The 17928-nt window shown below is 28.3% G+C and overlaps 2 protein-coding genes across 3 annotated transcripts; both read right to left on the minus strand.

Annotated features, from left to right (window-relative positions):
- Positions 1–1043: 1043 nt before the first annotated feature.
- Positions 1044–4808, minus strand: LOC119683968 (hairy/enhancer-of-split related with YRPW motif protein-like). 2 transcript variants are annotated; one of them, XM_038097870.1, is made up of 3 exons: positions 4636–4808; positions 4118–4332; positions 1044–2042 (listed from the first exon to the last, which is right to left on the minus strand). In XM_038097870.1, exons 1-3 carry the CDS (start codon positions 4806–4808, stop codon positions 1213–1215), a joined length of 1218 nt encoding a protein of 405 aa, XP_037953798.1. In that variant the 3' UTR covers positions 1044–1212. The 2 variants fall into 2 exon arrangements, with proteins under 2 accessions (XP_037953798.1, XP_037953797.1); XM_038097869.1 differs by having other exon boundaries at positions 1044–2045.
- Positions 4809–11593: 6785 nt separating this feature from the next.
- On the minus strand, positions 11594–17673 carry LOC119682587. The gene is made up of 2 exons (XM_038096059.1): positions 17396–17673; positions 11594–12589 (listed from the first exon to the last, which is right to left on the minus strand). The coding sequence occupies exons 1-2, from the start codon at positions 17435–17437 to the stop codon at positions 11675–11677; spliced, it is 957 nt and encodes a 318-aa protein (XP_037951987.1). The 5' UTR covers positions 17438–17673; the 3' UTR covers positions 11594–11674.
- Positions 17674–17928: the final 255 nt, after the last annotated feature.

The following is a 17928-nucleotide window of genomic DNA, read 5'->3' on the forward strand; positions in this document are numbered from 1 at the left end:
ATTACCATACTTTTTATTGTACGCACGATAAAAGTGATGGTTAATTTATAACATTATGTATATGGAATAGATCAAGAATTTTTAAAACAGATTTAATAGATTGACAGCGAAAGTAATAGATTTTTTTATTGTGATGTTTTATTTATAACATTATGTATATGGAATAGATTAAGAATTTTCAAAACAGATTTAATAGATTGACTGCAAAAGTAATAAATTTTTTTATTGTTTTTGATTTAAAAACTTTAAGAGACATGGTGGGATTAGCCTTTTAGTCTAAAACAGTCACATTTTGTTAGTCCCTTTGAGCCTTTCCATTCTCAAAGAAGTCCATTCTCATTTTAAAATTTAATTTTTGACTGCGATAAAAATGCATTGGATATTAATTGACATTGACCCAGTAAAACTTTTTTAAATTTCGTCTTTTCAAATCGAAGAGTAGAAGTGAAGACATGTAGATCACTTATATACTATATAAAAATTTTACATGAGTATATATTGGTGTTTTTATGACTAAGCAACAAGATTCTAGAAAATGTAGAAATTCCAGAGAGCAGGTGAGGGGAGCTTATGAACGAAAATTGTTTACATGTCAAAGCTTAAACTGAATTGTAAAGATGATGCTGCTGAGGCATCTATTTATACGGAGAAGATCAAGAATAAGTGCATAAAATTATTATGTGCTTGACATAATAAGTATATAATTTATTTTTATAATTAATATTAAAAAATTTAATTTATATTTTTAAAATTTATTATTTCAATATATTATTTGTATCAAAATATGTTTTATGGAATAAATTTACAAAATAGTTCATCTCTATTTATGTACATCTATAAATTGTTTATCAAAATTATAGTAAATTTATATAAACTAAGGTTTTTGGTATTTTCATATCACACTGTGACTAATTGTAGAACTTTTAATATAAAAAATATATTTTTATCATTTATCTAATACTAGTGACTAATTGTTTGTTTCTTTTGTAACATAGAGTTTAAGGATAATCGTGTTTAAAAATTTATTCACATTGGTAACTTCGCCGTAAAGTTCGTTACTTTTCATATATTCTAAAAAGATTTGCTAATTGAGAGAATAGCAATGGCCAAGCCAATTTACATTAATACAACTCTGGGAAACATTGTTAAACATGACTTCGTAAATTGTTTCTTCTAATAGATTGAGGAGATATCTATATCAACAAAAGTACATTAATATGCCATTTCAGCTCCCCATGGTCTATATGGTTTCGAACCATTCGATGATACATAATTAAGTCCAGCATTTGGGTTATACTCTTGCGGTGAGGTAGCGGAATATTGATTTGGCACGTTACCATAACCAAGACCAGCAATTGCTGGTGTAACATTGCGATGTGTGGCATGACTCTGCGTACTTGTCAATTCAATATATGTGGCACTCTCCTGATGTGTCGTATGCTCTTGTGTATAGTGTTGCTGTTGTTGAGCCTGATGATGCGATTCGTGTGATGTTGCTGGTTGTTGAACGTGATTTGTTTGAGTTTGTGACTGATGTGATTGTTGTTGTGCTGTTGCGTGATTTATTAGTGGCATTGTTTCATTTGTTGTTGTACCACCAACGGAACTGGCGCGACTAACATGTAACTGCGATTGCGTCGCGTGTTGCTGTTGTATATGATTAGAGCTAGGTGATGAACTGAGTGCTGGATATGGATGTATTGGTGCAGGTAAATTAGGTACATAGGATGATGTAGTGCTAGCGTGTATTGATGCGCTGGATGGATATGTTTGATATGGCGCTACAGCGCAATTCGGTTGATAGGCTGTGGCCGCAGAAGCTGCCGACCAACTGCCGGGACTTGCACAACTTTTTGCTGATAATTCGCGTTGTTGTGCAAAGTACTGCAAGTGCGACATAAGACGTAAACGTAAAGGATCCTGTATATCCATACCTTCGATAGTGACTAAATAACGTGCAACCTCTGCTGCGCACTCTCTAAAACCGATAATGTGATAATCCATGGCAAATCGTTGAGGGTCATAGCTTAGTGAATCCATACCTGCTGAAATAGAAAAAGAAATTGTTGCTATCAGTAGAGATTCAATATTTAGTTCATTAGCTACAATAATATTTAATGACTATCATTGTTATTTCTATTTGAACGGTACAATATATGTTCCCACGATTTCAAATTTCATGCCAACACAGAAGAGGGTGAGTTTGATGTACTAGTACTCATTGCAATTGCCTTATCAAAGGAACACTTGTTTCAGATATAAATGGCAAACAATTGTTCGGTAAATAATAGGGGTGGTGGTGGTTGTTTGTGGGCTCGTTTTCTGTTAGTGGGAACACTGACTTACTAGAAGTTCGAATGTATAATAAGCAGCGTGAGAAAGAATATTATAACTTGATGAAACATTGACTTAAGGGGTTAATGATGCTTTTATTTGCAATTATGCACCTACTGGGATATCCTGCTTAAAAAACATATTGAATTTTTAATTGAACAGGACTTGTTGTGGGAATGAAGTTAATTCAGATTTTGTGAATTTTAATATATAATATTTTTAAAAGGGGGTTATGGTATTGTCAAAAAAAAAAAATTTATGTAGTTTTATATAAAAAAATTAATGTGGTTTTAAACAAAAAATTATAATTTCTTTTAAATGTAAATAATTATTAATATTATGTTATTTATATGTTAAAGGGATTATATATATTTTCAGAATCGGAAATCGGTGATTAATAATTAAATTAATATGAGAGTATATGATTTGTATATGATTTTTGAATGAATAAATCATAACTTTCTAATGCCCGTAAAGATGGATTATAGCCTAATTGTCAATTAACATCGTACTTAAGCAATAAATGGTATCAGTAAAAGCAGGTTATAGGTATACCCCAAATTTAATTATTTACTTCATGGATAAAATGGCAACTCAGCCATAAAAAAACAGTTCAAAGGTCAATAACTTTTGATTATTCTAAAATTTTTATTCACGGGTCTACAACAAAAAAAACTGGAAATCCTGTAAAGAAGCATAAAGCTTCTTACAGAAGTATGAATTAAATATGTTTGGAAAGTTTTTTAAAAGATTTTGAATGAAATTCTTTGTATTCAAAAAGGATATTGTTGACATCCTTTTTGTAATATCCGTATTTTTTATAGAAATCATATAATACAACGTTTATAATGGTCTTATTTAGTTTTTCATATCTGTATAACAGCTTGTTTTATTAGGCTGCCACCTATTCGGTCTTTCACATAAATATACAATAATTTTTTTAACCAATATTATAGGTAATGATTAAAAAGTAACGTATTTATCCTAAGCATTTGAATGATAAAACATAAAGTAACATGGTAGGACTTTTTCTGTAATTATGGTTGAACCCCGTCTTCTACTAAATATTTGTTGTATCGTATTTTCTTGTTTTTTTTTTTTAAATAAGATTGGATTATATAGTTATCAAACGAACAAAAATGACCACAAAACTGATATATTTATTTATTTCAATATATTGTCACATATTAAATTTTATAACTTTTTCATTAACCGTTTTGATTAGGAATGGGCTGTTACAATGGTCCCAGGGATTCACTTAAAATTTTTAATATTTCCAGTATGTGTATTGAAACTCTGTTTCAATTTTCTTAACCTTCTCATTAACCGTTTTGATTAGGGTTGGGCTATTATATTTTTAATTATTAATTTTAAATATTTTCGGTATGAGTATTGAAACTCTGATTTAAACATTATAAGATCCATTCATTCCTTTTATAAATTTTTTAAATTCATTTTTACGTTGTTTCTTTTTAGATAATGGAATTTATTTTGAACGTATTGGTTAAGTTGAAAACTTATATATTTTCATGTAATTATTATTGTTAAATTTATTTAAATAAAATTGCCACTTGAAAAAATATTATTAATCACTTTTTCCTATTTTATTTTAAAGTTTTTGGTTTAAATTTATTTTCGAAGTTGTATACTGAATAGTCTCTCTACTTTAAGAAAAAATTATAGACACTTTCTTAATAGACTTGTACTCACTAAACTCACTCTATATTTCTGTATATATTTTTGTATAAATTTAATATTTAGTCAGGTTCTTTTATGAAATTACCTTTCGATTGCAAATTTTTTAGATGCTCTACAGTGAGTTGTAGAATTTCCGCTTTCTCCAATTTAGCTGAACCTTGTTTTTCATAAGCAGAAGGTACTAGACGCTTAAGTTCTGATAATGAAGAATTTATACGATCACGTCGTTTCTTCTCAATAACACCACGTCTCTTCTTGCGACTCATTAGTTGACAACTACCGGGCTCACTGGGTGAAATTCTAGTTTATTAAAATAAAATCATTGAGTAAATTTTTCAAAAAAATTTAATTTAATTAAATATTTTAAAATTGTATAAGAATATAATTTTTTTTACATATAGTTAATATATTATATATAATTATTATAAAAAATTATATATAACATATTATTTTATCAATAAAATTTTATTTTATATAATTATATAAATAATATAATTATTTTATTATTTTATAAATAATGTTATAATGCAATGTATGTATAATATTGTATTTAATTTAAAAAAAAATTATATTCTTAAAATTTTTGTTGCTAAAAATACGCACTGTTCTTTGGACGATTCTTCAGAGAATAATTCTTCACAATCACTTTCAGACATTGCACGCTTCAGAGAATGAGTTTGTGGTGGTGGCACCCAATGATTTTGCGGCGTAGTTGGTACAGCTGCCGAACCGTAGCCCCAATGCAATGGAGTATTATTGTGCATATTGTGTTCCATTTTTAATTTTATATTAATATTTTATAATTGTTGTTAATTTTTTTATAAAATTTTAAATAATTGTTGATATTTTAATAACACTTTCAATATATGTTATTGTTATTTGCACACTTTTTTTTTTAAAAATTGTTAAGTTTAGAAATTAGAGAGTAGTGTAGTTTTAGTTTTCGGAAACTACCGGAGCTAGTTTTGAGCACGTGACTTATCGTGTGTGCGAACGACGTTCAACTGATTCTAACTCGCATGACCAACGTACGACGTACATGTGCCGCTGCACTACGCACTGTGCAATGTGTCGTCCTGCACCCCTGTCAATAAGTTTTGTAAACATCCGTGTACCAATAAGATAAGCACTACCCAACAACCCTTAAATTATTTATGTTCTCTCAACTTGTCCATTACAGAGTTTTCCAATAGGATATTATATTAACACATCCTTTGTACCTGCAAGCAAAAGGTGGCAGCATATATTATGATCAACATTGTTCTCTCACAACAGATGTAGTGCTATAGTATGTGGCAGGAGAGTGCAGAGTCTCAACTTATGGTTAATATAAATGTCAAGTAATATATGTAGTTATGTAGTTATCAAATGTTAAGTCCTTTTATTGCTTTTATTATTGTGTCATTTAGCTGTTTCTCATTGATGAATCAACCACAATTATATATTAGTATTGCCAATGGCGACGATGCAGACGTCGATGTTACTGCAGATGCTGCAACTGATAACTTCTTTTGAATTTGTCGCACTTTTGGCAATCAGGTTTATTTGTTTTTGATTGGAATTGTTTGCCTCCTGCTAACGGTCACGAGTTTGCCATGTTTCTTCACAAATAATGGAGCAGCACGCGACTTGGACTTAAAGGAACTGTTGTCGGTCGTGTGCGGCCCCAACAAGTGCATTGGCGAATGTTTGTGACCCAATTTTTGAAGGTCGTTGCATAATTTTGAAGGTTAGCACGAGCCGATTGTGTTAGAACGTTGGTCTAATCAAAATATGTTGACATGCATATATTTAAATAGGTAACAGGTGTGCCTTGTAAGGATTCCTTTAAATAAACTTCAAGAGTTTCTCCCATATGTAATTTTTATAAGAACTGGGCTAATTGATAAACACAATATTTTCCTTGAAAACTGATTTTTTGTAATTGATCCCAATATTTTTAAAAATCCATATTAACATAATAAGAGAGCTTTCTTGGAATTTATGACAATAATGTATATTGTGTGATTTTGGAACTTGTAAAATAAAGTTCAAAGTATAAAAATTTTACAAAAAAGATTTTTAAAGTAATATTATTCTAATAATATTATCAATATTTTATTTCTTATTAATTGCACATAAAATCGATGCATTGTTTTTATAATAAATTTCATTTTAAATAAGTGAGAATCATATTTATACATCAAAATATAAAATAAAAGATTGAATTTACTATAATTTATTTAATGTTGTAAAAATTTAAGTAGTTTCGTTCAATATAATAAAAAAAAAACCACTGTAACATATTATTTTACATAATTTCTTAAATATCGTGAGCTCCAGTACTCTTTGGGGGCTGTCAGTATAATAGTTATATCAATATTACATATGTTAATACTACCATAAACATAATAGCTGAAAATATATTTTGTAGATAAAAGTTAAAATTAAAAAGTTCAGATTTGTAAAGAATTTTATGAAATTAAAAATTTTCCGTAAAGATCAGTGTATTTACAAGTTTTTGGATAACTCTGGGTTACAATCTCTTTGGACTTTTGGCGTGATACGACTTTTGGGTGAAAAACATTGCCTGAAAAATTAGGTTTCCCTTTATGAACTATAATTTTTTGTCATTAAGAAAATTCTGAAGATCAAAAAAAAGTAGCCGTATTTTATTAAATCTGGATTATAAAATTGATATAACAGTTTCTTGCAAATTTCCAAAGAACTATATATGTAATATTTCGGCTTAACTAGATAGATTAACGGAAAAGCAAGCAAAGTCTTTTTTTTTCTGAAGTGCTTTTCCTTCAGTAGCCGAATTTTTTTCATTCAGAGTTACAAAAATATACAAACTTACGAAAAAAACATGTGAAGCAACAACAATGCTCTTAAAATATTCAGAGTTAGGTTTTACTCGCTAAAAATTTCGCGTTCATTAAATTGCAAAATTCATTCGTTAAAATAATGTGAGTAGAAATATATCAAAATAATAAGATAAAAATGGTTACTATAGCCCTTCTATTATACACTGCTTTTTATTATTTAAATTAATACAACTAAAAAATATATGCAAAAAAAGCATTTGACATTTGTTTCAACCAAACTTAATGCTGTTTTTTTACAGCTCTGAAAGTAAAAAATACGGCTAGTGTTATATTAAATTTATTTAGATGATGAAGTTAAAGTTATTATGTTTTCTCAGGAACCTTTCAATATCATTAATTATTCAACAGAATATTGTTTATGGTTCTGGTAGTATAAGAATAATCATAGTCCTTTACGTACCGCATTGTGGTATCTGATTCATTTGTTATCAGCTCTAAAAACTCTTGTAATTCAATTCAATTCCATTTAATTTCGCTTTATTAGGAATTTATCAATGAAAATTCTGTTTAGCTAAGTTTTCTAAACACTCAAGTATATATGACTCACGTCTCGATTTTCTTCTTTATAGCAATATTTATCTATTTAAACAGTTTATAGATTCATTATAATTAACAATAAGATATTTAGCGATATCGTGACTGCGCTACTAAGCATTAGGGCTACTAAAGCTTTAAAAAACTAATTTATTAAAACCTAACCAGAACTATTTTCCTTTTCACTAGATTCTTCAAAACTGATTAACATAATAATATGTTCATTCAACTATATTTAGCAAAGATCTAATAGTATTGGAAGCATCAGCTGAATAAATTGTACTATTTTATATAAATTGGATGAAAAGTTTTGAAAGTGAACCTATTAACCAGTAGAAGAATCGCAGTTTATACCCGATTTTTAATATTTCATCTTTCATCTGAACACATTTAAAGGTTTGTGATTTTGAAACAATGGAAAAAACCAAATATCGTTTAGTGATATAGTTCTATGTTTTAGAAAGTTTATCAGCAACAGAAATTCATACAAAAAAAGTGAATGTGTTAAAACAATCTGATCCTTCATTACCAACTGTGCAGGGATGGGGTTTAGAACCACATAGTGGGCATCCAAAATGTGAAACAACACCAGAAATCATTGAGAAAGTCTACGATTTTGTTTGTAGAGATCTAATTTTGATTAAGCGCGAATTTGCTGATACCATAGACATTTTGAGTGTCTATGGTATCATGGTACCTGATACCATAGATGTACGAGTAGTCTATATTTTAAGAGAAGAATTACATATAAAGAAAGTATTCAGAAAGTGAGTACGCGTTCGTTGACAATTCAACAAAAACTAAATCTCAGCGTAACCTGTAACGTTTTGAATAGAATGAAATCGATTTGAATGGATTTTATTAATCCAAATATATATTTTTTTTTAAACATCTTTTGTGTTTTTATACTTTCGTATACTTTTACTCGTACTCGAGCGAGAATGTGTTGTAAAAGCAGGACCAAATGATATTTTAATATTAAGACTCTACTGAGTATAGTTGACGTTATCCAGGATATGTCAAGTTCTGTATGTACTAGGTGTGGGTACATGTATGCATAAGAATGAATGTAAGTAAATAGTAATATGGCTAGTGAGGAAGAAAATTCATTATAAAATTAAAATAAAATAATTAATAAAATAATTAAAAATGAAATTATTTTAAGAGATATAATAACAAAGGAGTAATTGCGTTTTGTTCAGCTAATTTTCAGACTACATATATTCATAAATTTATTTTATTTAAAAATTAAACCTTTGAAATATGTCATCTAAGTGATTTAAAAAATTATGTTGTTTCAATCTATTAAATTTAATTATTTCTATTATCTCGTTATTGTAGAGAAACGCTTATGATCTCATGAAATATCCCTAATATATCCTTAATATCCTTAACAACATTTAAAATAAAATGTCTACGTCTTAATTCGGTAAAAGTATCGATTTTGAATAATTTCATAAATTTTATAAAGAAATGAATGAAATTTGATTTCTATAAAAACAATTTAGAAACATATTCCATAGAACGATATTACTGTTATCTGAGAGTGGTGAGTTCTTTGAGTTGCACTTCATCCCTATTTCAAATGCGCACATTATAATAATAACGATATCGAAAGCAAAACGTTTATGTATGCAAAAAGCCTAAGTTCATCGCCAGTACATTCGATGGATGGTTTAAGGAACGGCATCTCGTGGGAAAGCTACTGAGCAATCGTTTCTCACGCATGTTTGGCACGTGCAAGGCGTACTTCACTTCCATAAAAATTGGAAAACTGAACCTTTGAAGTAAGTTTAGTGCTTCTTCTTTATTGTCTACATTTTGTTACTATGTATTTATTTTTTTTTCAATTTTAATTTTAATGTGCACAAATAAATTTTTATTAATTACAATATATATATAAATGTGTTTTATAATGGCTTGCATTTGTATTTTCTTTTCATTATTTCGTTTTTTAGAGATAAACTTCAAGTGAAAGAGGCAGGTTTATATCTACGTGTGTCTAGAGGGATTATATTGTGTTAAATATGGACCTAAGAAAATCCCATACATATGCGAATACGTATAAAGTGTGACAAGTGGTAGAGCTCCTTGATTGCAAATAGTTAACATATAAGGTAACTATGGAATTTGATAACTTTAGATAAATAAAAATAATAAATAAATGTACACATATAAATATTTCATATATGTTAGTACATATGTATTTACACATGTATTGTGGTATATACATGAAGTTATATAGTTTCATGGAATATTAATTGAAATGAATACTAGTAAACAAAAATAAATTGTTTTATATAAATGTTCATTGTTGCTTGAAAATAAATAATTTATTATAAATTTCTATTATTCTTTTAAAATAAATTCTAGACACCATTTTATACCGATGAGATCCTGTATCTTCTTATTCTGTAGACTGAAAATCGGTTATACTGATCGAAATAATAAAATTGTTAGACAACATTTAAATTGTGAGGCCTTGATCTTCTAAAAGAACTCTAGATTTTATATAGAAAAATAAAATGGAAAGGATATCGGAAAATATCTGAAATGCGATATATATATAAAGACATTTCCTCTATAAGGAGATAGCTTCTGAATTGAAATATTTTAGCCTAGGAATTCTATTTCTTATATATGTGCAGTAAAAAGATGTGTCTTAGAAACATATATATATGAATATCAAAATAGCTACACCAATAAAAGGTAGAAAACAATTATTGACTTGTGTTCCAGACATTGTTGCACCACTTACTATAAGATTTATTGTATTGTACAAACTATTGATAAAGTTTCCTATTCGAAATTGGCTATATTTTAAAACTATTGCGAAGTTAAATGATATTATTTGACTCAAATTTTTAGACATGACTACCAGATAAATTACCTGAATTCGGTTTATTAGGGAATGGTTCATTATGTGTATTACTACTTCTTTAGGTGTAAACATTCTTTTATTCCAATTTTCGAAGGTAATAGCGACATATCTAGTAAGTAATCTGAATTTACATCCATTACGACTATAAAATTTGCCACTATGTCTAACAACATTTTCATGTATGAACAAAGACATCAGATTTATCATATTATAAAGCCCCGTAAAGCCCCGTATTTAGTGTGACTTAAAACTGTCCACAGATAAAATAGAGTAAAGGTGCTGATTCACCAACTCAGACATCTGAATATCAATGTATGAACTAAATAATGTTTTAAGAAGATTATAATTAATATTAATAATATTAATATTTAAGAACGCTAATTATATAATTATTCCTAATTTATATAAACCTAAAACTTGTCACATATATATGTATACGTGTTTGTGTAAAATATACTTCTTTGGAATGGGACTATAACTTTGACATTAGTTAACACTCAACATCTCCAAGTGGTGATAGAGTTTAAGAAGTTGGTATCCTGCAAAAAGGTTTGAGCACTATTAAATGACTTCTATGCAGGGTTAATAGCTATTTAGTTACTTTTTCATGGTAAGTGCCTAGCACAGTATATTGAAATATTTTTAAATCATATACAGGCAATTTAGTTTCCGTGAAATAAATATATAAATGATCTAAAGATATTTTTATGCTTATGATTGACCCTTATAGTACCAAAAATGTTCAGACATTGCTATTCTTAGCTGATGAAATGAACTCTTAAATCAGGGGTTTACACTTGGTTCATATCAAAGTGGAATATTTACAAAAAAATTTCTACAAATATCGGAATTTCAACATCCCATTTCTAGAACCTCAAATGTAGAATCGCTGACATAGTCCATAAAAGTAAATCGGAAATATCCAAGATAATATCGGTTCTAACGGGTCATTGTTCCATAAACACACCAAAATACCTGATGTATCTACAGATTCATATTGTTGAAATAGCCAGATAGTCATATAGCCTATTAACTCAGTTTTGTCGTTATAGGGACAACTTATTTAGGCTTTTATTTAGAAATTTATCAAAGATATTGTTGTGAATCAAGTAATTCTGAAAGAATTTAATAATTATGTTGTGTTGGTATTAAATTTATATAAGTTTATTAAATAAATTCTTATTATAAAAAAAATGATTAATAATTATTTAAACTTGTTTAACAACCTTTTTATTTTATTCAGTTTGAAAGTACAATAGATAAATAAATTTATTTGGTTTTTATAAGTGTAAACTTATATTTTGATTTATAATATTTTTTATCTCACTTTTTCAATCTTAAAGAGCACTTGTTTATATATTTAAGCTGTCGTAAGGCAAAAGTTACTATGCAGTCCTATTTGTTCGTGAAAGGAATTTCCAATTTGTTCATCTTCAATCCAAGTTTCAAGTGTTGTGGAACTGGAACGAAAACTAGATTTTTGAGATTCATCTGATTGATGAACACTAAAACGTTTACCGCGATTTTTATTTAATCTAAAATCATATTCACTCCAATTATCATTATTATACATTGTCGCATCAAATGGATTCCCATTTATATCCCATTTAAATACCGGAGCCATTTTATATGTATGCATTTCATCATCTGGTTTTGAAACCCTATCTCGTACTGCCAGCATATCATCTGCGGAAGAGTCTAGATTAAAGTTCATTGGAAAAAACTTATTTCGTTTGCTTGTGTATGGTGTAAAATGTAAATTATCATCGGTAGAATTATTGCTTATAATGCTATTTGAATCGGATAAGTGATAAGGCGTAGGTGTGAAAGTAATTTGTGCAGTATTGTCTAGGCTACAATTGGACGGAGAGTGGCGAAAATATCTTATATCCTCCCTGTACTTGACCTTCTCAAAAACAATTTCTTCATCGAAATTGTTTTCGAATTGCAAAATATCTGAAGTCGTATCGCTTCGTAATTGATGAAGACGATGAAATTCATAACCATCGGCGGTAAGGAAGAGCTTAGAAGTCAAACTTTGCAAAATTGAATTACCATGTTTACTATCAAAGCAAAAATGATTAAACTCATCTTCAGATACAAGATCTATGTCATTATCATAGGCTAGTTCCAGCGGTTTTGTAACATTATTATTGCTTGAGTTTTGTGTTATTGTTTGTAATTCAGTATATTGCGGTGCAATAGTGCCAACGTGCTCAGGTTCCTCATCCAATTTTTCTGCATTAGATGTTTTAGATGATAGTTTCCGCAATAACTGAAATGTGAATTGCTTTAATTCAATAATATTTCAATTTTTAAATTCATATAAATTTGTATTAAAATTTTATAAGCAAACAATTGATGTGATTATGTTGCAAGTATTTATATATTGCATTATATTTAAAAACATTTAAAATTATATAGAAATAACTTCTTCAAATAAATTTTGATAGCGTTGTTCAAAAATTAGTGAATAATGTATCTACTGCATTATCATATAAAATTTTATTAAAACCAACAGTCACTAGAGATGTTTTTGAGCCCAAAAATAAAATTTATTGATGTGCCTTGTTCTAAACTATTATTATAAGAGATTTAGATGTTTGATAAGCTGATACATTCTCATATATGCGTCATGTAACCAAAGATCCATAATACTCTTAGCTTCTAGGAGCTATAGCAAAGCTCTTGACTTAAGAATGTAAGAATCTGCATAAATGATAACGGATGTAAGGTTATGAAGAATGACATAAGTATGTTGACCTTAAAAGTGCTGTTATAATAGCGGTGAAGAAGCACTTGTAGGAGAAACGGGCTTTTGGAGCACATTACAAATTTCCTTTAAGTGTAGATGAGTGAATTCGATCGCATATGCTTTTGTTGTAAAAACAGATGAGCCAGCAGTAATAGGTTACACAACCTCCACCAAGGATTCCAGATGTTCCAGATATCTATGCATTGCTATATTTGGATATATAACATATAGATATATCATACTTTGATGACATAATGTAGGAATGAAGATTACGATTAATTTGTTAGTATTGTGAAGTAGCACAAATTGCCTACAAAGTGCCACATAATAATTTAATGTGAATCATAGACTTATTGTTGTTAATAATCTTGGATAAGATTTTGTAGCTGACGCATTTACCTCGCGATTCTATGGACTAATGATCAGTTACGGCTTAGCGGGGTACAAAATGGAGTTAAATTTACGTTAAACTGACACGTGATACTGAGAGCAAATTTTGTAGATGGGTTTTCAGTACTTGAATATAAATGTAAAAAGCACAGACGATTTTTTAATAAAAAAAGCAATTTTTGAATTAGAAGAATAACTAATCACTTTACTTTAGTATTACGTATTTGTATCAATTTAGCAATCGAAAACTAATTAATTAAAATTCAATTTGTAATTAAAATATTTTGAAGAAAAAAACACTTTCTTATCCACTCGTATATTATCCATTATTATTTTATATAATAACTTGTGTTCTATTGTTTGAAAAACATTAGAAGAACAAAATTTGATAGAATTGAAAATCATTCAAACTGATTCCAATTCATAAATCTAAAAGAGGGTGGCGATTTGATGACTAAATTAATATGCACGACATAATCGGACAACGACATAGTATGGCGTTCTGTAAACCATGAATGCCTACAGAATAGCATGACAAATATGTATAAATGACACAATTTTCTTGATATGTGGCCAACATTTTTTAGAAAGCCACTATAAAATTGAACTTCACATTCTGAGGTCAATTTCACAATATATATTGTATATATTTATAAGTGCTTTTGCATGTCTTTTGTGCAAGTATGAAATCACACCAGCCCATCTATTTGCCAAATGCATATAACCCAGCAGCAAAAATTTGTTAATGAAGTATTGTACAAGTAATGTAATTACTCTATTCAGTAATGGATTTTAAAGTGGGATCCGATAAAAATTCATATATAATATTTGTACTACTATCTACCATAATACATATAGTAGATGTATAAAGTATAAATATATTACAAATACATATTCTTTGAACGAGTGTTTTTCTGTGTTTATATAGCATATATTAATTTATTCAATATGTAGATTTAATATAATACAAGAATATAATTTGGAAGGGCACTAAGTTCAACCCTTGGTACTTGCAGTTTCAAAAAATTATTTACGAATAATTAAATATAAGAAATAATTCCTAGACCACTGATAATGGATATTTGGCAATACTCGAAACAGCTGTATGGTTAGCCAAAAAATTCAGTTCATTAAAATAATATAAAAAGAATTTTTGTTGTTGTAGTTCATTACTTTACAAAACCTCTCTATAATACAAGATATCAAAATGGGATTGTACCTTAAATATACGGAAAACAGAATTTTTCAATCTTTTAAAATAAATTTAAAAAAAATTAAAAATAATTTCAGTTGAAAGATTAGTAGAATATTAATTTGGTTAAGATGTTTAGGAATTTTATCGAATATTTGCATTAGTTATATGCCTATAAGTTATAACCTTATTAATCACAAAAATATTTTCTGATTTTGTTAACTAAATAATCAATCCCTTTTTTAGGATAAAAAGTAAAAAAATATATATATATTGTTTTGTAGTTCAACGGTTATGAGGGTGGAAATTTGATGGACAACTTGTTAAAAAGTTTCTTGCAATCTTACACATAGCCTAAGTAATCACAAGTTTACTTTTGGATTGCGTAAACTAAATACCAATTTTCGAAAAATTATTTTAGAAAAGAAGCAAAAAATTACTTCAAGTTCAAAAATCAAAGGGGGAAAGAGTTTTATTAAGAAGATATTTGAGAATTTCATCGTAAACACTTGACAGTCATATAAGAACTTACCCTTAATTCAAGTATATTTTTCTATCGAGTTAACGAATTAATCCACCATTTACTAAGAACTTGTGCAGAACATAAATCATTTTAATATATTTAAAAAATTGATTGATACGAGAAGAATGGCAATATTCTCGATACAAAATTTTAAGAGCCATAGATTATTTTAGACAACATTCATAGAATAGAAAGACTAGAAGGTGAAAGGTTATGAGAATCAATAACTATGAGTGTAATAGGATTTATTCTTGTATATCCGTGTTTATATGATTTAAGATTACATTTATTTATTAAATGTTTTTCCTCTGCTATTTATTTTAACAATTTATCCGTGGAATATTAACTGCTTTTTCTCTACTTATAAGGTAGATATTTGCTCAAAGAACATGCAGGTAAGACAGTATACGCTATATAAGCGTAAATTTGCATATAAGTAAATAAGCTAATATATACCCAATTGAAGAATTAATTAGATTAACACAAGTTGTATTATTATTATTTTTTGTAGACAATCAGGGACTTCGAAAGGCAATTGAATCCTGAATAGAAAAACTGAGGTTTGTAAATGAAAAGTCGAACCACACTGGTGAATATTAAGCATAACAGTGTATTCTTTTTTGGATTTAGAACAATGTGATATACAAGGGTAAGAGAAGGTAGACGAGGTTACTACAAGAAGCTCCAAAATGAGTATAAATGGGGTTGATACCTCAAATCAAACTCCGACGTGCAAACGACTTAGGTGTATAGATGAATGATGAAAACTTATGGACTAATTGTAAGGTTAGATAAAATTATAAAAAGAAATGAAATGTATTTAAACTTTTAGAAGTCACTGAATAAAGAGCGGTTGTGATTCGTACTATTGCGGCAATGTTTCAACTATGGTTGAAGGCAAATTGACTTCAATGTTCAGGAAATCATTTTTTCACTGACTTAGCAAGAATAACGTAGAGAAATTTAACGATTCTCATTAGTTTCATATGAAAGAACAAATGTTTTTATAAGGATAAGGCAGGGTGAAAATAATGGTTAGCTTAGGTCGTTCTTCCGGTAACTTTGATGACATCACAATAGGTAATAAATGTGCCTGTGTGGATCTGTGTCGAATTCAAACGAAAAATTGATTGTTCAATATTTTTGCAAGTTTTGACTTAGACCATTATTGAGTTGCAATACAATATCTCAGTATTATCTAAACAGTTGCGTAATATTAACTTAACTCAAATATATTGCTTTTCTAATATAAAAATTGTTATAGGTGGACTGAGCTAATAGTTGTTCGTACCGTTAAAATTGTTAAATATTAAATTTGTTAAAATACAAATTTGGTTTAGTTAATTGTTTTATAAAAATTACAAACTTGAACCTTAAACTTTTTTTAAAATACATACATTAAATTAATCTTTAAGCAACGTAAATATCACAACAAGAAAGCTTTATACAGTTTTATATTTTTACCAAATAAGAATTAAAAATAATTTAAATTAGAGTATATATTAAATAAACTGCATACAACTTAATTAATTCTTTTATTAAAACGTAAGTCGTTTTTTATAGACGTAACCTGCAAAACTGAAATCTACTTTTTAAAAATCCAAATATTAAAATAATATTCAAACAATATAAACCATTACCACACAAAAACTTTATGCTGCGTCATATTTATACCAAGTAAGAATTATAACCAGTTTTGATGATTTAAAAATATTTTTCTGCTTTTCAAACATTTGTTACAAAATGAATATCCAGTTGGTTTGTATAATTTAAATAATAACTCGAATAAACTAAATTGGACTACTAGAAAAGTTTAACCAACTTTGATTAGAACAACAGCCGTATTGATTAGAACAACTTCAATTTTCTACTGGGTAATAAATTAGTTTGCGATTGTAGGTTCTTGTCGACAAAATTCGTACTTGCGCATAAAATGCACATGTTTACCTATTTTGCGTATAAATAAATAAGTTTTTTCGTTAGATGTTGTGGTCACTCTAGTAGGCCATTAATTTAAGAATTAGCATACCTTCAGGCTGAGTAAGTTGGAATCAATAATATTGATTTCTTTAAGCATTTCACTCTATAATTTTGCGATTATTTTTTACACAATCACATCAATCGTTTGTTTTTAGTTCATTATTGACAATTAGTTATTATTTTTATTTTTATTTGTTATTACTTATTTTTTTTAATTTTAAATAGTAAACATATTACTCACCTTCAGGCACGTTTTCTTTGTGCGTTTCAATAGGTGTGACATATCCGTTCATATATTCTCCATACTTTTCATTGATGCAATGAATTATTTATTTTTTTTTTATATAAAAATCTGAAACTTGACATTAGATAAACCCGCGTTTAAAATATTTCCTGATTAACGAATTTCTCAAACATTTGATAAAGTAAATATTTCACTAAATCCGCACACATCCTCGACCAAAGCAGCAAACAATGTGCAATGATGGCGAATGTATGACTGATGGTCCTGCTACTGGCACCACTAGACTTAAAGTATTTATGCAGTGGATTTTATTGATTCTTTGGCTACTGGTAGTTGCGATGTATGAATAATAATTTATTGCAGCGCACAGGCGCAGAAATCCTCATACAATATGAGTTTGTCTTATCCTTAGTCGTAAGTGTTAAAGCACAACAAACTTAAACTTTTCTAATATTAAAGAACTTATAAAACCATTTCGGAAAATTCTCTTATCTCAGAATTTTACACATGTTTACATTTTGCTTTATTAA

The sequence above is a fragment of the Teleopsis dalmanni genome, chromosome 2, assembly GCF_002237135.1.
Source record: "Teleopsis dalmanni isolate 2A chromosome 2, ASM223713v2, whole genome shotgun sequence".
NCBI classification, from domain to species: domain Eukaryota; kingdom Metazoa; phylum Arthropoda; class Insecta; order Diptera; family Diopsidae; genus Teleopsis; species Teleopsis dalmanni.

What these genes read in the sequence shown, in the direction of transcription:
- LOC119683968 (XM_038097869.1), bottom strand. Translation starts at nt 4,808, where the DNA reads ATGGAACACAATATGCACAATAATACTCCATTGCATTGGGGCTACGGT. An exon ending in GAAGAATCGTCCAAAGAACA is followed by an intron (nt 4,333 to 4,635) that starts GTGCGTATTTTT and finishes TTAATAAACTAG; the next exon opens with AATTTCACCCAGTGAGCCCG. An exon ending in AAAAAATTTGCAATCGAAAG is followed by an intron (nt 2,046 to 4,117) that starts GTAATTTCATAA and finishes TTTCTATTTCAG; the next exon opens with CAGGTATGGATTCACTAAGC.
- LOC119682587 (XM_038096059.1), bottom strand. Translation starts at nt 17,437, where the DNA reads ATGTCACACCTATTGAAACGCACAAAGAAAACGTGCCTGAAG. An exon ending in CAAAGAAAACGTGCCTGAAG is followed by an intron (nt 12,590 to 17,395) that starts GTGAGTAATATG and finishes TTCACATTTCAG; the next exon opens with TTATTGCGGAAACTATCATC.